The 24,669-nt window shown below is 46.1% G+C and overlaps 2 protein-coding genes across 14 annotated transcripts in view; one reads left to right on the forward strand and one right to left on the reverse strand.

The window, feature by feature from the left end:
• Positions 1–11,258, forward strand: part of TTC39A (tetratricopeptide repeat domain 39A) — a 36,139-nt gene extending 24,881 nt beyond the window's left edge. For 8 of the 12 annotated variants that reach the window (XM_077844972.1, XM_077844977.1, XM_077844976.1 and 5 more), the window contains 10 exons: positions 844–952; positions 1,334–1,401; positions 1,585–1,644; positions 2,229–2,390; positions 4,722–4,813; positions 6,733–6,853; positions 8,562–8,721; positions 9,086–9,200; positions 10,239–10,355; positions 10,825–11,258. In XM_077844972.1, the coding sequence (XP_077701098.1) occupies positions 844–952; positions 1,334–1,401; positions 1,585–1,644; positions 2,229–2,390; positions 4,722–4,813; positions 6,733–6,853; positions 8,562–8,721; positions 9,086–9,200; positions 10,239–10,355; positions 10,825–10,945 (1,125 nt within the window). In that variant the 3' untranslated portion in view covers positions 10,946–11,258. Of the gene's footprint in view, positions 1–843; positions 953–1,333; positions 1,402–1,584; positions 1,645–2,228; positions 2,391–4,721; positions 4,814–6,732; positions 6,854–8,561; positions 8,722–9,085; positions 9,202–10,238; positions 10,356–10,824 lie in introns of those variants that run through there. The other 4 variants (XM_077844970.1, XM_077844975.1, XR_013350347.1 and 1 more) reach the window with 4 other exon arrangements.
• Positions 11,259–18,044: 6,786 nt separating this feature from the next.
• RNF11 (ring finger protein 11) overlaps positions 18,045–24,669 on the reverse strand; it is a 35,795-nt gene continuing 29,170 nt past the window's right edge. For both annotated transcript variants that reach the window (XM_077844982.1, XM_077844983.1), the window contains exons 2-3: positions 21,280–21,449; positions 18,045–19,964 (exon numbers count right to left, since the gene is read on the reverse strand). In XM_077844982.1, coding sequence (XP_077701108.1) covers positions 19,793–19,964; positions 21,280–21,449 — 342 coding nt within the window. In that variant the 3' untranslated portion in view covers positions 18,045–19,792. The remainder of the gene's footprint in view (positions 19,965–21,279; positions 21,450–24,669) is intronic.

Raw genomic sequence — 24,669 nt, forward strand, 5'->3', positions numbered from 1 at the left:
GGGCGCGATCCTGGAGACCCGGGATCGAATCCCACGTCGGGCTCCCGGTGCGTGGAGCCTGCTTCTCCCTCTGCCTGTGTCTCTGCCTCTCTCTCTCTGTGACTATCATAAATAAATAAAAAAAAAAAATTAAAAAAAAAAAAAAAAAAAAACATAATCCTAGCCGTCAGCTCGAGAAAGCAGGCAGGGCGGCCTGCAAGGCCGTTTTCCCGTGGGCAGAGGTGGCTAGGCCGTGGTGGTGAAGGGGCTCCAGTGCAGGACCGGGGCCTCCCCTGGGTCCCAGGCAGCCGAGGGCCGAGCATGAAAGCCCCCCCCCTCCCCCCACCCCCGTCCCGCACAGTCTTGGTCCAGGTCCAGGGAAACACCAGCTAGAGGCTCTGAAGGCCCTTCTTAGTTTTTTCTTGAGAAGGCCCTTGAGTCCTGAGAAGGATTTCAGGAGGATGACAGGGACAGGGTGGCCTGCCTGGCGCCGAGCCGCGGTGGCAAGGCCCGAGTGGGCGAATCCGCTGGCTTCATCTTTGTCCTGAAAGCGAAGGAAGCTGTGGAGGGTTCGAGGCAGGGGTGACGTAGGTCAGATTTGTCCATTAAAAGGAAGGACAATGCCCCAGAGGACAGACTGGGGCAGGGAGCGTGGGCAGGGATACAGGGAGCATGGGGCCTCTCCAGAGCCAGGCTCTGGATCCTTCTCCTCCAGGAAGCCTTCCCAGGTAAGTCTGGTTAGGGTTATCTGCTTCTGCCCCCCAGACCCAGGACTACCCCGGGCCTCCATCCCCCCGTCCCCCATCATGGGGGCGCGCGGCAGGGTCCCCTGCGCCCCCTCAGCCTGTGCGCCTCTCCCCCCAGGACTACGGGCTGCTGCAGCTGGAGGAGGGCGCGTCGGGGCACAGCTTCCGCGCCGTGCTCTGCGTCCTGCTGCTGCTCTGCTACCACACTTTCCTCACCTTCGTGCTCGGTAGGAGGCCCAGGGGAGCGGCCACCCGGCCACCCGCACGCCTGCCCCTCCTCGGCCCGGCCTCACCGGGTGCCGGCCGCCTGCCTCAGTTTCCTCATGGGTGACGTGGGGGCGGCCGCGCCCGCCCTGTAGGGGAGCGAGGACCCTGCAGGCGGCCCCGGGGGTCTGGGCCCCACCCCGGCAGGTGTGGGCCTTGGTTATTGAGCCCCCACCCCGGCGGGCCTCGTCCGCACCCTCCCACCTAACCCCCCCCCCCACCCCCCCCGGCCCCGGGCGTAGAAGAATCATCCTCCCGTTTCACGGAGAGGAAATGAGGAGCCCCGGCCAGGGTGGTGACGGGAGCCAGTGGTGGGACGTGTGTCGTGGCCTCGCCTCCCTCAGGCACCGGCCACGTGAACGTGGAAGAAGCGGAGAAGCTCTTGCAGCCCTACCTGAAGCGGTACCCTAAGGTGAGCCCCGCCCGAGCCCCGCCCGAGCCCCGCCCGAGCCCCGCCCGAGCCCCGCCCCTGGAGCTCCGCTCCGCCCCCTGCCCAGCGCGCAGCCCCGCCCCTAGCCCCGCCCCCTGGAGCCCCGCCCCCTGCCCAGCGCGCAGACCCGCCTTAGCCCCGCCGCCTGCCCGCGTGTCTCCGCAGGGCGCCATCTTCCTGTTCTTCGCAGGGCGGATTGAAGCCATTAAAGGCAATGTTGACACAGTGAGTGGTGCGGGGCCCCGGGGCCTCCCGGACCACCGAGTGGACGGGCCGGCGGGCACATTCGGGGAGGTGGGAGCCGTTCTGAAGGAGACCGTGTGCTGGGAGGAGGGAGGAGGTGGCGCTTGCGGCGGGCGCGCCGGCAGGCAGGTGGAGGCCCCGCGGGAGTGCGAGCTGCGGACGCCCAGGGACGGGCACCGTGGGCGCAGCGGCGGGGCCCGCCGGTGAGGTTGGCGCCTTGCTGGGCTCGGGGGCCACCGGAGGTTCAGAGCGCGGCGGCGTCCCCGGGGGGCCTGTGGGCTGGGGTTCCGGGGCCGCGGCGGCAGGACAGATGCCCGGGAGCTCCTGGGGCTCTGGAGGTGGCGCTGAGGCAGACGCCGGTCGCTCTGACGCCAGCCTCTCCCGCCCTTTCATTTTGTGCTCAAAGACTAGCATCCCACCGAGGGGCAGGGGCTGGGTGCAGGGTCTAGGAGTGGCATGCGGCGGGTGGGACAGGAGCGGAGCCAGGACCCCGTCCCCTTGCCCCCCTCCCTCCGTGCCTCGCGGGGTGGGGGTGGCGCTGGGGGCTGACTGGCAGGTGCCCGCAGGCCATCCGGCGGTTCGAGGAGTGCTGCGAGGCCCAGCAGCACTGGAAGCAGTTCCACCACATGTGCTACTGGGAGCTGATGTGGTGCTTCACCTACAAGGGCCAGTGGAAGATGGCCTACTTCTACGCGGACCTGCTCAGCAAGGAGAACTCCTGGTCCAAGGTGGGCTGACACCTAGTGCTGGGCCACCTGGCCATGAGCCCCAGACCCAGGGCCACACCCCCAACTGAGAGCAGGTGACTCAAGCTGAAATTGAAAGGAAACCCTAAGTTCTAATAGGACTTGGGGTTGGTGGGAACCACAGACCGTGAGGAGCGGGCAAAGTTTAAAACTACAGGGTATTAGTCAGGGTTTTTCATCCCAGGGAACAGAAACATGCCCAGGTGCCCAGGTGAGCGCCGACCATAGAGCATTGTTCTGGTGAAGGCGGCCACCAGCTACAGGGGTGTGAGGAGCCCTGCGGTGCGCCAGTCCAACTGGAAACAGTACTTTCAATTTTAATTCTAATTAGTTCAGATTTAAATTTAAAAAGTCACACAGGGGTAGTGGCCACGGTACTGGACTATGCAGGTTGAAAACACAAAAGGTTCACAGAACTGAAAAATTCTAGGCCCCACCGATTTCAGATAGGCTGGATCCAGGAATTTCAAATGGTGTCATCATGGCGTGTTCTGCTCTGTGCAGTGCAGGCAGGTTTTCTCCTTGTGACAGACATGGCCATGGACTCACATCTTCCTTTTGGCTTCAGCCACAGTCACACAGTCGAGGCTGCCTGGTCTGGCATAGATCCCATGTCAGTGCTTGGAACCAGGGGCAGGAAAACTCCTCAGGGATCAAGCGTAGGAGAGAGGTGGTTCTCCGGGAAAAAATGAGGTGATGTTCCCAGAAAAAGTGTTGGTTGGTGGGGGAGCCATTAAAGAGAAGCCATGAAGGCAAAGTGGAGCAAAGCAGATGCCCAAAGTACGTGAAAACTTCCCACCTCGTGGTGAGTGGTGAGAGGAGTAACGGCCATTTTCGTGGTGAGATAGCCCAGAATTTGAACCAAGACTACTCAGGATTGGAGAGATTGGCAGGGGTGTCCAGGGCGGTATTGGCCGGTGTGCACAGCGAGTGTCTGGGTGTCTCTGAGTCCCAATTTCTCGCCCCTCCCCCACCTTTTCAGTACCCTTCCTGGGGCCCAAGCTGCAGGGGAGTTCTTTGGGTTGGGGCAGGCTACTGTGGGCCCAGCACTTGCCTCCCCTCCACGCCCGAAGAGGGAGGCCAAGAGAGGGTATGTAGCTTTCCTGGGCCACGCAGCTGTCGGTGACAGACCCTGGATCTGAAGACCCTTCCTTGTGACTCAGAGGCAGAGGCCTTTGCTTGTCCCTCGTCCCATAAGCCTCACTGAGGAGGCTCCTCTTGCCCTGAGACCACCCTGCTGTGGAAGATGCTCCCTCAGAGGCAGCCCCGCGCCGGAGTTCATCCCTCTTCACCTCCCACCCCCAGCGGGGCCCACGGCCTCAGGGGACCTGGTTGGGAGCTGGAGCGGCAGCTGGGAAGGGAGGACAGGGTAGCTCACAGCTGCTGGGGCAGGGCCAGGCCTCGCAGGTGTCAGGAGGTCTGCCTGTGACTACATTCTGGCTCCACTCACTGTGACTTGGAGGTGGTCACCCCCCCATCACCTCTTCAGAAGTGCTTCCTGTGAAGTGGGGGGTATCCCCCAACTCCTGGGGCCTCCTTCAATCCGCCCCTGTAGCACTTGGCCACCGGGCACTGCCTCAGCGCAGAGCCTTCCAGGCCCAGGACGCTGAGGCCGCAGTTGGGGGGGACAGAAGCCGCGCATCCCACGGATTTGGGGAACAGCTGAGAGGCCAGTGCAGCCCGGAGCAGTGATGGGCGACAGGACGCCCAGGTGGCGCGGAGACAGGCGGGGCCTACGGCGCCTCCAGGGCCTCTGGGTTGCTAAACGTGAAGGCTGCGAGGATTCCAGACACGAGCTGACATGAGCTGACATGAGATCAGGGTGGCCCCTGGGCAGCTCCCCAGCTTGCATCCGACGCTTGGGTTTGGCTCTGGTCACCGTCTCAGGGCCCCCGGGGGTCACCCCAGGGCCCTGCCGCTCTTCTGGCCTCTGCTCTCTCAGGCCGTCCGTACTTTATGCTGCCCGCTTGTCACCTTCTTAGACCCACGTTGGTGCCTCCGGCTTTGCTCAGCCTGTTTCTTGTCTGGAAAGTTCTTCCTCAGCTCTCTGAATCTTCCCATTGGGTCTAGTCTGAAGGGGGTGCGTCCCAGAAGCCCTTACTGCCCGGTCCTCCCGCGCCCCCTGGCTGAGCACGCCCTGTAGGTGGGGAGCCTCGACCCGAGCCCCTCGTGGGCAGGCTCCCAGCTCAAGTCCTCGGGGAGCCCCGCTGCTTCAGTCTCTGCCCTGGGGCTCGGCTGTGGGGCTGGCCTCGAGAGGTCCGGAGGGTGGGCGGCTTACATGTTGTCATTGTGCTGTTGCTCTGCCGTGCACAGGCCACCTACATCTACATGAAGGCCGCCTACCTCAGCATGTTTGGAAAGGAGGATTACAAGCCGTTCGGGGATGATGAAGTGGAGTTGTTCAGGTGGGTCCTAGGCCGCAGCCACGTCTGCCCACAGCCACCCACGGCCACCCTGAGCTTTGGGCGGGGAGGGAGGTGGTGGGCTTCTTAACTCCCCGGGCTCTGAGCTGCGGGACTCTCCCCCAGGATGGCCCCACAGCCACATGCCCTAGCATCACCCCACCTCCTGCTGCTTGTTCCAGCCCGTTCAGGCTGTTCAGAGCTCCTCCGCCCCATGAAAGTGGTTTGTCAGCATCCTTCCCACTGAGCCTTTCTTCTGGTCAGTGGGATAGATGTGGACACTGAGGTGCAGAGAGGTCCCTCCTGCTGAGTTCCCACCAGCCGGGAGAAGCACTGTAGGGAACCAAATGGAGTCCCACAAGATCACATCTAGCCTCTGCCATTTCTTAGTTGTGTCTCTGTGAGCAATTTCAGCAGCTATGAAATGGGAATAACCACCTATGCCTTGCAGGGTTGTTTTGTGAATCAAATAGAACCTGCAAGAGCCTGGTGTAGGGCCTGGAGCCACGAAATGGCACCGCTGTTTTCATTCTTATCTGTACTGCCGTTTGCCTTCTGGCGAAGGGTCTGGGCAGGGCTCAGCCTCAGCAGGCTCACGGGGAGCCTTGGGCCTTCTGGTCAGGAGGGCTGTGCCCAGCTGGGAACCCTGCGCTTCCCACTAGTGCTGTCACATCCTAGTGTGTCTCATTTACCAAGCGCCTCTACTTCATCTCAGTTCTTCCAGAAAGCCTGGAGGCTAAGTCTCTGGGGGGAGGAAGGATAATTTTCCCTTTACATTTTTAGTTTCTTGGCTAGAGACTGGCTGAGACACTCCCCAACCCCTAATAAAAGATTAACAGGAGAAAAATAAACCAGAGTTTAGTAACATGTATACTTCCTGTATACATGGGAGAGACTCAGGAAAACTGAGCAACTGAAATGGCCCAGGCCATCACCTTAAATACCATCCCTAAAGATAAAAAATGTTTGGGGTGGGGGAGCCTGTTACGGGAGGTTTTCAGGCAAAGCAGGTAAAGGAGGGTAAGGTGCTTCTGCGGATTTAAGTCTCTGCCTTTTCCTTTGAAAAGAGTTTCTGGGGCTTCTCATCTTCTTCCAGACACAGAGGAGACACCCTGATAAATGGGAGGTCTCTTATAATTGTCTTAGGAAAGCTCAGCTTCTATTAGGTTTTCAGAGCTTTTTCTATATCTGCTGTTTCTTAATCAGCTTAAAATAATCCTTATGCCAAAGAGGCATATTTTGGGGTGACAAATCCTGCCCCCCTTCATATCATCAGATCCAATTCAGAGATGAGAAAACTGGCGTCCAGAGAGGTTCCAGTGAATAAGCAAGGGAGATGTTTGGCAAGGAACCTCACAACCAGACCCAGCTGTTTCCTGGGCCTGGAAGGCTCAGGCCTGAGGGTCCCAGCCACACCCAGTGTGTGCAGATCTCAGGGTGGGATGGAGCTGGGTGAGTGAGGCTCCAGATGTGGGAGCTTGCCTAGCTGCATGCATTTTACTCTGCCCGTGGAAACAGCTGAGACGGCCACAACTCACGTGGCAAGTTAAAGGTTTGAGCCGTGTGGTCTTAGGCAGCTCCTTTCCTTCCTCTGGGTGTTAATCTCCCATATGAAACTGGGGTCAGACTTCTGCTGAGCCTTCTGGAAATGAGGCTTGTCTTGGAAGCAAGACAACTAGCAAAGCAGGCCTGCGACGTTTGCTGACATTCTCACCTCTGCCAGTGGGTGTGGAGGAGGCCTCTTACCCAGCCTTAGAAGTGGTCACGTCTGGAGGCAGGGCCTGCGGTGGAAGGCCAGAGCTCCAGGCTATGCTGTAGTCCAACACAGTGCCTCATATAAACTGGGGAAACTGAGGCCCCGAGAGGAGCCAAGCTGGAGAGCCGGCCTCCCTAGGTTTTTCTTCCCCTCATCTCTTTCACAGAGCAGTGCCTGCCCTGAAGCTCAAGATTGCTGGGAAATCTCTACCCACAGAGAAGTTTGCCATCCGGAAATCCAGACGCTACCTCTCTCCCAAACCAGTCTCTTTGCCAATTCCTGCTCTGGTGGGTAGGAGGGTCTAGACTGTCCCTGCGCTTGTTTGGGATTGTGGGGGTTACTGAAAGCCAGAGATACTGCGAGGGCCAGGGGGAAGTGGTTGCGGGGAGAAAGACCTTCATGCCTCAGGGCTCTGGAAAGGGTTTCACAGTTTACCTAGCACTGTGACAGAAGCACACAAATGAGTCTGAGCCAGGCCCTGCCTGATTAAAGTACTGGTCCGGTGGCGGTGGGGAGACAGGGAGGCAGGCTTCAGATGCTTCGAGGTGAAAGTGCCCGGGCAAAGGCATCACTCAGCTGTTTATGTTCCCACACATCTGTTTTAGTCCTGCCATATTTTAATGGTTTACACTGTCCCCCTCACTGGACCACGTTCTCCTAAGGCCCAGGACCGTGTTCTGTTCAAGTCTATAATAGCTAACAGTGTTATTGGGCACGGGCTGTGTTCTTTATACCCATTGCTTCATTTGATCCTCACAACCACCCTGTGTAGATGTTGGTGTATCCCGATTTTACAGATGGGGTAAGAAGGCATAAGAGATAAGCAGGAAGATAAAATATCTAAGAAATAGGTAAGATATAAGTAGATGAAATAACTCCTCTGGATCACACAGCTAGTGACTTGTTAGATTTTAAACCTAGAATGGTTTTAGAGCCCAGATTCTGAATGATGCTAATTCCACTCATGATTTTAGCAGGAATCAGAGAAGTTTCTAGCTTGTTAAGTCTGTTATTCAAATACTAAGGTAGCCAAAAAAGTAGAAAGGCACTGTTTTTTTCTGGTCCTGGCCCCACTGTTCACCAACTATGACCTTCGATAGGGTTCCCCTTCTCTTAATGTAAAATCAGGGGTAATATATACCTTGCCTGTTTCATACAGCAGTATGAGACTTAGCTGATAAAATGTTAAATATTTATAAATAAAAAAATTTGATTAATATAGAATTTATGTATTTCTGAACCAATTTTGAAACTTTAAAATGTACAATAAAAAAAAATAAAACGTACAATAAAACTATTATCATATGGGGGATGAAAGGGCAACAAGTGACTATACCAAAAATTCAGGAGAGAATTTCCCAAACTATAATCTGCAAAATGCTTTTTATGCCTAAAACAGTCTGTGATTAAATATATTTGGGACAGACCAGCCTAAACAAAGTTGATATACTGTGGATCTTTTGGAGCCTTATATGATAATATGTATAGTAAGTCTCCAAGAATAAGCTGAAAATGATTTTTTCCCCTAACCTTTTGAGCCACAGACACCTATTTTTTTGCAGGAACATTTGCTACCTTGGGACCATATATACCATTGGAGGAATACTGGTTCTAAACTTAAGTTTCCTCCCTAGAACATAACAAGAACCAAAGCTGTAACATCTTTTTAGAACTTTTTGTATACAAATCACTTTCACATCTATGACCTGGTTCCATAGTTTAGGAAATGCTAATGGAATTATAAATAAACATCTAACTTAGTATTCTGATATTCCTGGCAGCCAAAGCCAAGAAAGGTATCAGGATGTGTGTTGCAATTTTCATGATGGCCCTTCAAGCCCAGTGCCTTGGGGGAAGAGAGACAAGGTGACACAGTCTTAAGAGCCAGAAGGGCCTTTAGTGATCCTCTGATCTGAGCTACACATTTTACAACTGGGGAAACTGAGACCCTACTGGGGAGGAAACCTTTGGACTGACTTCCTCCCTTGCCCTCAGGAAATGATGTACATTTGGAACGGCTACGCTGTGATCGGGAAGCAGCCGGAACTCACGGACAGGATCCTTGGGATTATCACCAAGGCTGAAGAGATGCTGGAGAAGGGCCCAGGTGACCACCCCCGGGCCCTTGAACCTGCCAGGCTGAGTCACATCACAGGTCTTTACAGTTACAGGTTCCCTCTACCAAAAATGTCCTTCTCTACCCTGGTTAATGGTCCTTTGCCTTTCTAGACTGAGTTTCAGTGGCATTTCTCCTCATTGTCCCTTGTCCCCCAGGTAGGGTTAAGGCCTCTTCTGGGCTCCCACAGCCCACAGCCCCTGGGCTCCCACGTCAATCCTGATCTCACTACATTGTCACTGTGTCAGTATCTGTTTTTCCTTCCCAGTTATGAACTTCCTGAGGACAGTGACTATGGGTCAGTTACCACTCTGTCCCCAGGGCCCAGCAGAGTAGGGGCTCTGCGAGTAACTGTCGCAGAAATAAACGAGCCTGCCTTCTTCCCTCACTCCCCTATTCTCAGAGAATGAGTACTCAGTGGATGATGAGTGCTTGGTGAAGTTGCTGAAAGGCCTCTGCCTGAAATACCTGGGCCGTGTCCAGGAAGCTGAGGAGAATTTCAGGAGCATCTCTTCCAAGTAAGTGCCTAGGTGGCTGCTCCCAGCCCGGGTGGCCGGCCTACTGCTGGGCCCGGGTCTCCTGGATAGAACTGGCTGGGTTCTCCTCCCTCACGAGCGCTCCAGTGCTTGACCCTAGCCCACCCCCCTCACTGCACTTGTACTAGTGTCTGTTCTACGCCAGGGTCCTTACTGGGCAAGATCATCGGATCCCATTCCCTGGGGCCACCAGCCCGGCCAACCACAGGAGTCCAACACTGAACTTTCAGGGGAATGGTGCCCCCTAGAGTTTGTAACTCAACTCCGCCCTTGAGGAGCACAAGCATTATAGGCAGAAGCTTTAGGAACTCCATCTGGTATGATCAAGACTGTGCTTGAGGCAAGCAGTGCCCTGAGGAGGGACCTAAACATACTGCGAGATAAGGCTTCCCAGGGAGGCCATCTCAACTGGGAAGTTTATTAGGCAGAGAAAGGAAAGCAGGAGTTTTGAGTAGGTACCTGGGCACAAGGAAAACACGGAAGGTCGGGGTAACAGTGATTAAGTCCTTCCCTGCCTGGGTGGAGTTACAGAGGGACAGGGTTACAGAGGAAGTAAAGGGGACTAGACGGAGAAGGGATGGATGTTTTGCTTATATGGCCGAACTTTATCCTGTAGACAGAAGATCCGAGAAGAATACTTCACAGGGCAGATTTGGGTTTTAAAAGGTGACCTCTGGGGCAGCTTGGAGGATGGGTCAGAAGAGCCAGCCTGGAGACAGGAGACTTCCTAATTTCGTAAACCATTTCCCCTGGACCAAGGGGGTCGGGGACAAAGGTGGGCATGGGCAAAGGACAGGCACAAGCCAGAAGTTGTTGGGGCCCTAGGTGCAGAGGACTGGAAAGCCCTGCTGGCGATCATAAACCTTTCTACGGCTAAGAGTCTCCCCCAACTAGGCTTCATTGTCAGGGAGACGTGCGTGAGGGCCCGGATCAGATCTTTCCACGTGGAGAGGGCTCAGGACGAACCCGAAGGATATCCAAGAGCAGGGCCTGTAAGCCATATTCTTCTCTGTCCTACAGTGAAAAGAAGATTAAATATGACCACTACTTGATCCCAAACGCCCTGCTGGAGCTGGCCCTACTGTTTATGGAGCAAGGCAGAAACGAAGAGGCTGTCAAACTCTTGGAAACTGCCAAGTAAGGCATGGGTAGCACTGGTCTCTCCTTTGTTCCCCCCAAGCTCAGGAGACAGGAGCAGAGGCAGCAGGGAGGGTGCTGGTAAGGGCATTATGGGAGTCCAGAGGCCAGGCCTGGTCCCTGGGAACCCCGCAAGGATCGGGATCCCAGAAATAGGGAATGAATTACCCAGGGTCGCACCACAGGCCCAACTGCAGAGCTAGTAGAAGACCCAGGTCTGCCACCTTCTGGCCCCATGGATTTCTCTCTTAAAATAATTCTGTCAGGCCTGGGGACTCAGCAGGCGTGGAGTAGTTCAAGGGTACCTACCAGGGTGAGGGCACTGTGTGGGATCTGTGAGTCCACACTGGGCAGGGCCCACCTCTTCGGACAGAGAGCCTCCTTGGCCTGGTAGCCTCCTGCAGCTCAGACTGAAGGAAGAACACTTCCCAGGGCAGCCTTACAGGTCTGATTCTTTGCTTTTTTCCAGGCAAAACTACAAGAATTACTCCATGGAGTCAAGGACACATTTTAGAATCCAGGCAGCCGTACTCCAAGCCAAGTCTTCCCTAGAGAATGGCACCAGATCCACGGGCTCAGTGTCTTTGTAGTTTTATACAGCACTCCCTCCCAGGCTGGAAGACAGAGACACGGACAGAGCTCCTGGAAACATTTCAAAAAGATCCCCCCACCCCCCGCCCTGCCTTTGGGGCCCACCGGTGCTCCAGCGGGACAGCGCGACATAGGTATCCACTCGGAAGGGAAGCCGGCATTCTCACCAGTGCGGCCAAGGGCCTTCAAGGAGAGTGGGTGGGGCCCTCGGCCTGCCCTGTCACACATACGGGTACTTGTTTTTCACTGTGATGTTTAAGAGAATGTATGAACAGTTTACATTTTCCTTAGAAATATATTAATGGGATCACAGTTGGCTTAAAAGAAAAACTGTAAATCTTTGTTTCAACCCATACTGATCTGAAGGTAAATCTACAGATGATGCTTTTTCAAAATTCAGCAGTGTCTCAGCTTCCAAGGCCAAAGACCCCATCAAGGCTTCTGAGTGCTGGGCAAGAGGTTGCACAGGCACCTACACCTTACTTCTTACACTTCATTTTCACTCCCTTAGTAACTTTCTAATTAAAAAAAAAATCAGATGAGTATTATTTCACTAAAAAGACCTGTGAGTCTATCTACATGAAAAAAAAAATCAATCTTCATTAATAAGGACTGAGAGTTGCTGAGGCCTGACGGAACGGGAGCTTTGTGGCTCTTTCTGAACCAAAGCCAAGACGTCGTGGGGGAGGGTCTCAACACCAGTCTGCATCCTCACTGTGCCCACGGGAACCAGCTGGGAATAAGTCACAAAACAAAAATCCTCTGTGCTTTACTATGAGGTACATTTATTTCCTGACAGCATTTTTCTTAGAATGGTTATATTCTTGGCCTGTTGTGTATGTTTTAGATTTTTCAGTTAAGAGAAAAGATATTTAAGTAATAAAACTCACACACTTAAGAGATCACGCAACATCTATTTCAGTAGAGTATGTGTTGCTTGAATTCTTGGGCAAGGCAGAGTCTGGATCAGAAGCCATATGGCCCAGGTATGTTTTATTTAGACAACATGATGCCTTAAATGTTTTAAAATAAGTTACTGACATTTAAAGATGGGGAGATCGCAACAAATCTGGTTTCTGGCCTCTTATTTAAAAAGAAAATCCAACCTGGCAACATCCCTATAGAACAAGGCAACAATCAGAGCTGAGTAGAGGCTGCTTTAAACTCCCATATTCTCCTTCTGGGCTCTCAAAGCATCTGAATTTGCAAGCTCCAGGGCTGTTACAGTGAGAGCTCCAGTTCAGTGACCATATGCCCAGCTAAGGACGGCATACTTCAACTTCACCATTTCCCTGGAGGAAGAAAATCATGTACACAGTAAAAATACTCATCTGTGAAATGTGTCTCCTCAGAGATGAATGCAATTTCTGTAAGGGAAGAACCACAGACAACTTCCTAATCTTCTGGAATCGCTGGACTTTTAGCCAACACCTATGAACATCTGCCATGGGCTGGGGAGGTTAATCTATTAACACAGGCAAGCAGCCTTCTGTGACTAATACCGAATGAAGTCATAGGTTTTAAGTAAAGCAAACTCTCATTAGGAAAACAAAACCCTCATTCAAGATCGTTTTGCACTTAGTACTGTCAGAGCAGAAATGCTATGAAAAAAAAATTTCTCATTTTGTTAGATCTAGACACAGAATGCTCGCCACCAAGAGCAAGTCCTTTGCAAGCTTGCTCTCCAGGGCAGCCTGAGCCTAGGTTGTCAGGCAGGGAGGGTGACAGCAGTGACTAGAACCAGGCTACTGGAGGAGGGTGGCCTTTCATGGTTCCTTCACATACAGGAACGCTAGTACCTACCGCTGCAGATAGATAACAGCACGCTGGTCACAGGATACCAAGCACAGTTTGTAAAATTGCAGTTAACAAAAAACTTAAACATTCATTTTAGGCACTTAAAAAAAATGTATGCCAGGATGGTTTCCTTGTCAATGTTATTACCGATTTCCTGCTGGGCTTCATTAATGAGCCGAGGTCACCTGACCTCTGTCTGCTGCTGTGGCCACAGTCTGGCTGGTAAGAGAAGTTAGTGGGTTTGGGCTCCTTTATGCCACCTGCGGCTGAAGACATCTATTAAAAACATGTTTATGAAGTTGGGTGAAAATGTCAGGTGTCTACCACCATTATCTTTGTTCAGAAACTTTGAAAGTGAATATTCTGTCCTGGGCTGCTTCTATCTCCTTTGAGCCACTTCTAGTTGTTATGTCTCTAATAGTGCAGAGCTTTCTAGCACATGTACCCGGGAGAGGCAGCTAGCTTCCAGGTGGAGAATTCTGGCCTCGAAGTAAGGAGACCTGAATTCGAGTCCCCATTTTGTTACTAATTTTCAGAGTGACCTTGGAAAAGTCATGGACTCTCAAAAGATTAGTAATTTGCACTAGATTAAGGCTCTTTCCTGCTGTCAATGGTTCTGAGTGTGACTCTGGTCCCATGTTTCTGGATTTTCACATCCAAAATGAGGTAAGGCTATGTACCTCCCTACCTGCTGCCAAAGCCTGGTATCCCTAAGCGACTCTGCGAGAAACAGCAGGCTTTCTCGTGGGCCCGACAGTAGCCCAGCACGGGAGAGCCAACATCTTCATTTGGGGAAAGGCTAAATCCTGATACACGGAGGAGCTCCGCTGTTCGGAAGCAGTGACTACGTAACACGATCTACACAGGCCCTGGCCATGGAAAGTCTACCTCCGCCTCTCATGGGCACGGGCCTCGGACTGGCAGGACGGCTTCCAGCACTGTGCTGGCCCCTATCAGCTCTCCCGTGTGTTGGCAGGATTCCCAATTCCTTATCTCAAGTCGGAATGGGAGTGCTTCCAAGACAGCTTTCGTCATTCGTGGCAGAAAGTCATAACCTGACAGCAAAGCCGGGACCCTAAAAGGCCAATGCCAACACAAGACTTGGCTGAGACCCAGGTGGAGGAGTTCCAGCAACTGAATGGCACCAGGAGGTTTTCAGAAAGCCTCTGCCAGCTGAGTGTTAGAATCATGAAGAAAAAAAAAAAATCAGACTTTTCTCTGGAGTTACTCCCAAGTTTGTTTATTCTAAGATGCTGAGGACAAGACAGTCTTTTTCTTTGCTTCAAATTGAAAGCCTAACAACTGTTTCCTTATGTTAGCACCATCATACTAATTCACTAATAAATGAGAGGTGCTTGGATTCTGAAAACCAAGCAAAAATGGGAACTTCTCATACACACATACCTCAGATGTAGCTTTTCCAAGGTTGGAAAATGCTTTTTTGCTTAGGTTAGCACAGCTCTTGAAATCTAGTACAAAGTTCATCACTGCTGAACAGGTTAGGTCCACAAACAAGGAAACCCATTTGGCAGCTTGAAAAATCCATTTCCAAATGAGCAATGTATGAATTGCTTTTACTCTATAAAGCCAACTGTTAAGTGACAAAATACAACAGCCGTTCCCTTGGGAGGACAGTTATGAAAGGTTGCTATGGACTTCTACAAGCTGATATTCGAGTTTAATCAGACACATCACAGGTAACACCTCACTAATGACTGGATTGGGTTTTATTTTTCCTCATATCATTAGCAAATTGTTCAGAACACCAGATTCCATATGCTCTGGGTGTTTTGAAAAATAATGGCTAATATTAAGTGCTCGCTATTTACCTGTTGCTAGTGTAAGCACTTTACATGTCATTCTCGTAACCACTCTATGAAGTAGGGACTAATACACATGAGAAATGGAGACAAAGGGTAAAGAACTTGCCTAAGATCACACAGCTATCATGCAGCAGAGATTTAAAGCTGGGCACCTGAATTCTAAAGCCACACTTTGCTGAACTGCTGGTAAAATTATCAACTTAAAGTTGAATCTGACTTATACTGACCTCTGAGCCACTACTGCGGATGGGAAAGGTGCTGGCTAATAGCTCACACAGCAGAAATCCTGTGGCATGGCTCTGGAACTGGCAGATGTGACCTATTTCCACACCTCCTGAATGGACCGTGCTGGAGGCCAATCTCGGTGTCCGATCCTGACCCTGACGCATGATCCTGGCTTCCCGATTCACACGTTGTCCAAGACTTGCCTTTGGATCCTAAATGGCGAGGGGAACCATTAGGAGGCCTTCCCCAGGAAGCTGGGCTCATTACTTTTGCAAAGCAACCGAATCTCACAGGGTTCACCACTAGGACCAGACTCTGGAGGTAAACCCTCAGCTACCTTGTTTCAACTTTTCTCAGGGCCAAGAAATCCGGAGTCTACAAGCACTGATGCTGCTCCTCCTTTGATCAGGATCAGTTTTAGATGCTTCGAGTCTATACCTTGATAATGCTGCTTCATTCATATGCAGAGAAAAAAACTTTCTGTGGAGGCATTTAAAGAAGACCGTCTTCCAGTGGAAAGTAGTTTTTCTCAAGAAAAAAAATGTAAAAGAAAGTTCTCTCTCCTGAAGTTGTCTTAAAAACTTTATGAAAACAGTAAATGGTTTTAGTTGATCAACAACATTAAACAGGTGGATCCAGCTGTTGCTCTGACCAAAGACTATTGCACAGAGTGCTAACACGGACAAGAACAATGTGGACAATTAAAACATAGATAAATCCAAATCCCTTTTGTACAGTTTTGCTGAAGCCCCTAACAAAATTTTATGGATTAGGAAATGGGTTGTAAAGGGACTCATGGATTCTGTTTCCAAGCTAAAGAGCAAGGAAATAGCCAAAATAGAAAAGCAATACTCATACCTGGACAATCAACCTCTGAATCAAGGAGCACCCAGTCATGCTGTTATTTTTTAAACTACCACTATGTAATTTATAAAATTATAAATTTATAAACTGGGTAGAATTAACTGGGCTAATCTTTTTTGTGTGGGATGTTTTTAGATCCACAGGCTCTCAGAAAACAAATTACAAACTATATTTAAAAATTAACATTGCCAAAATACATGTGCCTCATCCATTTATTAATGTGTCATTTTAATATAAACCTTAATGTGTTGTAATTTAGCTCTTAGGAGCTTAGAAGAAAAAAAGGTATTTCTCTCTAGTAAAAATACTTTATGTGCAGAGCTAATTAATAGCCAACTTAAGTTGGCTTTAACTTTCCCTAAATACATAGAATTAACTTCGTATATCTTTCAAACCACTTAGAAAAAGTACTATTTTTAAGATGTTTATATTATACAATCAAACGTTTACCGTTACTCTATTAAATCCTTATGTTTCATTTGATTACCACACACGAAAGCCATAAATCTGGATTGTATTAAATCACTGCCTAGCCATAGGCAAATACATGTTTTCATCCACAAAACTGAGAAAAAAATTCTTTCAGAGACCACTTGTAATGGCTCTCAGGAAAACCTCATCTAATAATAGGTCAATCAGTAATTATATTCAATAACAAGCATTTATTAATGAGCACCTAAAGATGTTTTGTGTATATCTTTAAGGAAAACAATGTATTTAAAGAGATGAATGGGGGATCCCTGGGTGGCTCAGCGGTTTCGTGCCTGCCTTTGGCCCAGGGCGCGATCCTGGAGTCCCGGGATGGAGTCCCGCTTTGGGCTCCCAGCATGGAGACTGCTTCTCCCTCTGCCTGTGTCTCTGCCTCTCTCTCTCTATGTCTATCATAAATAAATAAAAAAAAATAAAGAGATGAATGGGCAGATCCCATCTTAACAGGTAGGCTAGCCTATAATTAGATCATTCCTGAAGAGAGCAGGAACACAGCACAGCCTTCATGAATAGAAGAGGCATGAAATTGATGCAAACGAGACCTCAATGGCCAAATATTTAGGAATGGAGACTAGGAGGGAAGAAATTAGAAGGAATTCAGCTAAGTTCTCAAAGGATTAATAAAAAACACAGTCAGGAAAAGCCAGCTCAGGATGCTGACGGCTCTTCTGCCCATACTTCCCATGATGGAGCTACACTGAACGCATAGCGCAGTGTAGCATTAGAGCAGGGGAGCTGCGGAGAGGGTACAGGATGGATTATAAACTAGCTTCTCTTTCATCCATCCAGGAAAAGACCACATGATCTTTACAGTCAGTGAGTAAATTTAAAAGTACTTGAGATACTACCCAATCCCACTGTTCTCATGTTCACTAATTTCAAAATTAAAGGCTTATGAAATTAGCTGAGGCTACTATAGTGGCTGCCGTGCAATCGGCTGGCTCTGAGACAATGCTAGGCGATGCCTTTGAGCGGAGGTAACCACCAAACTGCTTACATTTCTGAATCATGCCAAAGAAACTTACCTTCTTCACTGCTTACCATTTCAGTCTCAGAAATCTAGGCAGGTCTGCTTTTGACTATTATTCCTTTGTAAAATATGTGCTTCCTTATGACCAGGCTTTGTGTGCAAAGAAGGTTAGCCCAATGCTCACTGTACTCTGTAAAATCATACGGGCTTATGTAGGGGACACCAACAGGAGGAAATCTTTTCCTGGTTTAAGACATTCTCTATAAAGAACACTCAGAATTGAAAAGGTTTTTGTGAACCGAAGTATTTCAACTAACTTCTAGGTTTACACTTAAGATTTCTTTTACTTTTTCCTGGTCAGGCTTTTCAGACATTTCAAATCCTATAGCCAACCTTGAATGCATCTTTCCTAAATCGAAATGTTGCACCTATTATTTGGCTTCAGAAAATCTGAAGCTATCAAGCTTCTAAATTTATGATTAGATGGTATTAAATGCCACATAAAAAATACTTCCCAAGTTTATAAACTTAGAGATTAAAATTATACACCATTTAAAAGAAAGGATTAGATAATTTGGGGAATATTCTTAAGTAAACAACTCTAACTGTAGCCCTTTACAACTGTATTATAACTTTATTTAACTTAGTAAAAGCCAAAATTGATAGTTCTTAACATGGTGTATGGAAATCAAAATTAAAGAATACAAAGTACCTTAAAAATTTTTTTTCAGCTCAATTCTAGTTCCTTCACTATTACTGCCAAACTTCTGTGAAAGAAGCCTTGCAATAAAGACTAACAGCAACATTAGTTTTTAAAAGTTCACTTACCAATTTTAACAATCTAGAAAAAAGGAAAGTCAGACATGTATAAGTAGAAAACACAAGGATAAAAAAAGTAATATCTATGAAAATATTGCACAACTTCAGGTGTTTCCTCCAAATTTGCTTTATGTAATTGAGTGGATATAAATTAATGAACAAAAACTTAAGCAAGATACATGTAACAATTTAACAGAACCTGATAATCTAATTTTCAGTTTTTCTCAAATTCATCTTTAAGTCTTTCCATCATGGGGCTCATAAGAAAATTAACCAACATATGGATACTACAGTCTAGTGTCAAATCTTTAAGTATTTATGACATACTGAATTCCTCTACAATGCAATTTTGAAGAACCCTCAAGATACTTGTGTTTTGTATGTAGAAAAGTGTTAGAGTCAAATATTCAACTCAATATTAAATAAACATTTCTGATGTTAGATTGAGATTGCTTCTCCTTTTGCTAATGAATGATATACTTAGCTGTATAATATCACTGAGCTGAACAAATAAGTCACCTCTGAGTACATAAGGAAAAATAAACACATGCTAAATGGATAAAACATTACAAACTACATCTTTACTAAACCATCTATACCTCTAACACCTCTAACACTTCAGAAGCTTAGAGATTCAGAGTGTTCTTACATTAACTGCAAGAAAGATAAAGGAGAAATTCCCTCTTTGAGATCACAACTATGAAGTCATATGGTTATACAAATTCTGCATTTGTGTGCAAAACATGAATACGTTTATCTTAATTCTCCCTGCTTAGACTTGTCAGCCAGCAGGACTTTTCCTTTCAAAGAAACAGACTGAGATGTGTTTTATAGAACTTCAATAACCTCAGCACTACAATAATAAGAGATGCAGTATCCTTTTGCTATGGTTCAAGACAATAAGGGAAGGAGGTCGCAAGAAAGAATAAATCAAAACTGTTAGAACTGAGCAACTTTTCTCAGTTTCACCATGGTGCCACTTTCATTTTACATAAGCATGGTGGCATAATTCAAGCTCCATAAATCAGAAATCTTAATATTTAAAATTTACCTTGACTTTTAATTATTACCATATTAACAACCAAAGTAATTAGATAAAACACACAGGAAAGGGTAACAGTAAACCCCACTTTACTAGAGTTGGTTTCTTGACATTAACTCAGTGTTTATAGAAAAGGGATAGTGCATCTCAGTTTGCTTACAAGCTAGGAGATCACTTTGAATTCTGCATTTCCTAACTGCAAACAGATATAGCACTTATAACAGGTTATAAATAAACTGGTTTTCAAGCATAGAGCCAGCCCCAACGATAATAATACACTATTTAAAAAGACCTAAGGCAATGAATTCCATTTCCAATGGAAAAAAAGAACTGTGCAAACAAGCTTAAAACTACTTTTTTTGTGCCAGTGTTATAAAATGTAGCTTTTAATAAAACCTTGACCCAAATGCCAGCAACTTCAGAAAAGAATTTGGGTGGGGGGGAAAAAGAGAGTTATTTCATTTAGGAAAAACAACCACTATCTTTTTCCTAATCTTCAACACACACAATTTAAACATATACAGCTGCTGTAACACTTTACACAATTCCTATGTACTGGAGCATAACAAGATCTAAATACAATTATATTTTTAAACACTGGGTCAAGGCTTTACATAAAAATACCATCCTACTTTTCCCCCTAAGTTTCTAAAATATCACATATTTTTTTCCCCAACATCTGCAGCCATTCAGGAATTTTTAGGAAACTTTTGTGCATGATCTTAATTCCTAATCCCTGACTCTTTGGGCTCAGTGACAAAAGATCAAAACCACCAAAAAATGATGGTTCACTTGAAGTCAGACCAGAGACCCTGGCTCAATTAGTCTCGTAGGACGAAAGCAGTGCTGCATCAACTGGCTCCATGCAAGAGGGGCACGTGAAGGATCTCATCAACCAGTCATCTATACAGTCCAGGTGATAGATGTGCATGCACGGCAGAAATCGAATTGGGTCCCCATAAACAAAGTCCATCATACAGATAACACACCTGTTGGGGGTGAGGGAGAGAGAAATCAGAAAGCATTTTTTAGAGAAGTGATGTATCTAGAATACTCTTTAAAATCCCATTACAAAGACTGTTAATCCGAACAGATGAAAATGGCTTGCTTGTCATCCTACCAAAGCATGCAAACTGATTTTTCCTAATAAGCATTAATCCATCAGCAATCTCTCATTTTGATCCGCTGGAAATTCATGGGAGTTTGAGAGCTATCAACAGAGCAAAGAGAAATGGACCACGTGGGGATCAGGTCCATTCCTAGAACTGCACTTGTAAAATAGCTACATATTATACAAGACACCCAAAGAATGTGATGCTTCAGGTAGGAAGCCATCAGATCAACTCTGTTTACATGAACTCAGTTTTTAATGTACACCCAGGAGTAAGACAGTTTTCATTTTAATAACTATGTAAAAAACCATCACTAATTTTAGCCTACTTAACTGAGCTGCTGTAGCTAAAGATCTCTTCATTAACCCTAGTTTCAGATTCACGGCATTTTTTCCTACAGGTTTAAGAAGGAACCCAGTGCTGTAGGATTTCAGAAGTCCGTATTCAAGACAGGTTCTTAAGTACTAGCACTAAATCGTGCTATGAGTCAAAACAACTAAGCATCAACATAGTATAGTAGAGTATGTCTTTGTTGGCAAGATCATTCTCAACCTATAAGAAGTACTCATTAGGGATTCTTAGACAGTAATGAGATCTGAGGACAAAAACTTCCCAGAAGTAAAATTTGATACTCAACTCATCAGGCTTAATAAAATTATTCCTCAAATTAAAAAAGGATTTAAGATTTTCCTCATTGTCACTAAAACTCCTTAACAATTTTAATACTGCATAATCTACCAAAGTTTTCCTATGCCACGATTAACTATACTTCTACTCTTAAGTAAAACCATGGTGAATATCTTTGTATATAAAGCACTAGGAGTTGGACTGAGGTACACACTTTAGGACAGATCTCTAGAGCTGACGGTCTCAAACAGTATAGATCTGAGAAGGTCCTTGACATATTGCCAAATTGCTTTCCTAACTGACAAGGCCACCAGCACAATCACACATGAATCATTTTAACTGACATCAACTGTCATCCAAGTGGACACAGACAACATATAATATGGTCAGAATTCATACCATTTCTTAGCTATCTTTTTACCGAAAATTCTTAATTACTGTAACTCAACATTCTCTTGCTTGAAATGATTATCTTAAATATCTAACTTCTAAAATCCAGGAGAGTATTTTTCAAAAGCAAAATTCTGGAGATGGACCTTTGAAACATGTATAAATTAAAACTTACTCCCGGATCTTTTTTTCTGATCCATCCCTTCCAGGGTCATAAACTCCTTTAGGCAGATGTTGTATAAGGCCTATTCTTTGAGCTATCCTAATTTGTTCCTCTTCAGTCAGCTGAGTTGCTAGGCGAGTCTGGCTTGGTGTTGGATGATAGACTGGAACTGGAACTTGTTCCTAAATTTTAAAACACAGAGAAAATGATTATTTTTTAAACATCTGTTTTTTGGGGGTAATGTTTTTCTTGTTTCTTATTTTTTGGCTTAGTGGGTAGGAGGGGACCTTGGAGAGGTAGGAGATTGTTTTACTCTGCCTTAACTTTAGCATATTTGGACTAACTTTTCAAAGATAAAATCTTTACTGAAAAACTCGCATTTTGTGTTGGAATATTGTGAAGTATTTCCACATGAAGGCTACATAACTAATATCATTCTTGATGTGCAAATAAATATATTTATTTGTACAACAGGAACAATACACAATATATATAATTAATAGACTTCAATATTCTAGGCTATATTCTGTATTCAATGGAGTTTTGTAGTCTCAGTATACCATTATTTACATTAAAACTGGTCATTACAGATCTTATTTGTAAATTCTTTCCATATAGACAGCAACCTTAAAATTATTATTTACTTAGAAAGGCTGGATTATTATTGCAATAAATTTTCACGAAATTTCTTAAGCTTTTGAATAAGTATTTGGATATGACAACTGAGCCAAACGAGGCTACCCTTCTTCCCAAATGGAAAACCTAAGTTTAGAAGATGTAAGTAAAATAGCCAAATATCTACTTATAATTTACTTGCAATATATTAGTACATACAAAATTAATTTAAACATTGTTTTATCTATTCACATTCATGAAATAATTCTATTCATATTATTTATACATTCTTTTAACAGATACTGAATATCTTATGTGCCAGGTAATGGAGGATGCTACTTTAGGATTTATTTTAGAGAAAGAGAGAGCAAGTGTGCATGCAAGTCCCATGAGTAGGAGGAGGGATGGAGGGAGAGAATCTCAAGCAGACTGTCCACTGAACCTGACACAGGACTCAATCCAACAACCATGCGATCACAACCTAAGACAAAACCAAGAGTCAGATGCTCAACCAACTGAGCCACCCAGGAGCCCCAGGATGCTACTTTAGATAGGATGCTCACAGCAAACGTCTGATGAGACATTTGAGAAAAGACCTCAATGAACTATGAGGAAGATCATGCATCTGTAACCTAATGATTTCATTGTGGCTAGAACCACAATTTTTGAGCCACTTAAAATGATGTTCCAGAGAACATCTCTACTGAATAAAGAACTTCACAACTACCAATTCACACATTACTTTAGAAAATGGTATTTCCACTCATCCTGTAGGATCACTCCTCATCTCTGCAACGTAAGCACTTGTTTGAGGACAGCCAATATTCGCAATTGTGAGATTATGCCTCCAGGAATAACTGCTAAATCTGTGTTAAGCTAAAAAAAAAAAAAATTCTGTGAAATGACTTCCATAATCATCCAAAACATCAATTGAGGCTGCTTTGAACTAATGGCTTTTGTGGTCAAAAATAAAATAATCAAGAGCACCCATAATGAGAAACTTAAGGGCTCAAGTATAAATATCCTTTCTGAAGAGAAATTTTACGGGAAAGTCTCAGATACATATAAGTTAGTCTTAAATACTGAATATTCAAGGAAGAAAAGAGTTTTCCACATACCACTATGTCCCCTTAAACTATAGCCTTATTTGTAAATACTCCTTTGGCAATAGTTAGACTTTAAAGGGAGATCAATAGGAACGCCTGGGTGGGTCAGTGGTTGAGCATCTGCCTTTAGCTCAGGTCGCCATTCCAGGTTCCTGGGATCAAATCCTACATCAGGTTTGCCATGAGAACTGCCTGCTTTTCCCTCTGCCTGTCTCTGCCTCTCTGTGTGTGTCTCATGAATAAATAAAATCTTTTAAAAAAAATAATAAGGCAGATCAACATAAGACTTTAAATATTCATTACACACACACAGGAATACTACTTAGCCATCAAAAAAAATCTTGGCATTTGCAATGACGTGGATGGAACTAGAGGGTATTATGCTAAGTGAAATAAGACAAAGAATTTTCATATGATCTCACTCATATATGGAATTTAAGAAACAAAAAATGAAGATAAAGGAAGGGAGGGGAAAATATAATAAGATATAAACAAAGAGGGTGGGACGCCTGGGTGGCTCAGTGGTTGAGCATCTGCCTTTGGCTCAGGGCATGATCCTGGAGTCCTGGGATTGAGTCCCACATTGAGCCCTTGCATGGGGCCTGCTTCTTCTATCTCTGCCTCTCTCTGTCTCTCATGAATAAATAAATCTTTAAATTAAAAACAAAACAAAACAAAGCAGGAAACAAGCCATAAGAGAATCATAGGAAACAAACAGGGTCACTGGAGGGGAGGAGGTGTAGGGATGAGGTATCTGGGTGATGGACATTAAGGAAGGTATGTAATGTAATGAGCATTGGTTATTATATAAGACTGATAAATCACTGAACTCTATCTCTGAAACTAATAACTGAATTTAAAGGCAGGTTTTATACTGCATATAAAAGTTTTACAACCCTTTGGTTAATAATGATCAAATACGACCGGTGCGTCTTTGGTTTAAATACTTCCAAGTTTAAAAAAAAAAAAAAACTTCCAAGTGTTTAACCTAGTAGGCAAACATTCAATATAGAAAAGTTTCATGGTTAAAAATAAAACTCTGCAACTTACTAGCTATAAGGTCCTGTAAACATGGCACTTAGCTGAGTTGATAGAGCACGTGGTTCTTGATCTTAGGGTCATGAATTTGAGCCCCATGTTGAGCCTACTTTAAATAATTAAAAAAAAACCCGAACACATTTTTTTAACCTCTGAGCCTGAGTTTCTTCATGATGTAAGAATAACTTGAGAAGTCTAAGTGTTGTCCCTGGTGTAATACAAGATACACATAAAAAAGCATCATTTAGGGATGTCTGGGTGGCTTGTCAGTTAAATGACTCTTGATTTCAGCTCAGGTCATGATTTCAGGGTGATGGGAGTCTGCTTGCCCCTCTCCATTTGCTCCTCCCCACTCCTGCCCTCATCATTCTCTCTCTCAAACAAAACTTTCAAAAAAGCTCAAATAAATGTTAGCTATTGCTAGTGCAGCTCTACTATTATATGACTATGGAACAACATTCCAATATTTAAGAAATGGATTGGATTTATAATCTTAACATGTCAGTTACACCTCAAAGCTGATATTGAAACAAAATTTAGCTCTGAAAAAGAAGAAATGGATTGGACTATGCAGAGATAAGTAAAAGGTTTCAAATAGCAATCTTAGAATTCATCTAAGGTCAACTCTCATCTTATATGCCTA

This window comes from Canis aureus, chromosome 13 (assembly GCF_053574225.1).
Source record: "Canis aureus isolate CA01 chromosome 13, VMU_Caureus_v.1.0, whole genome shotgun sequence".
Classification (NCBI taxonomy): Eukaryota; Metazoa; Chordata; class Mammalia; order Carnivora; family Canidae; genus Canis; species Canis aureus.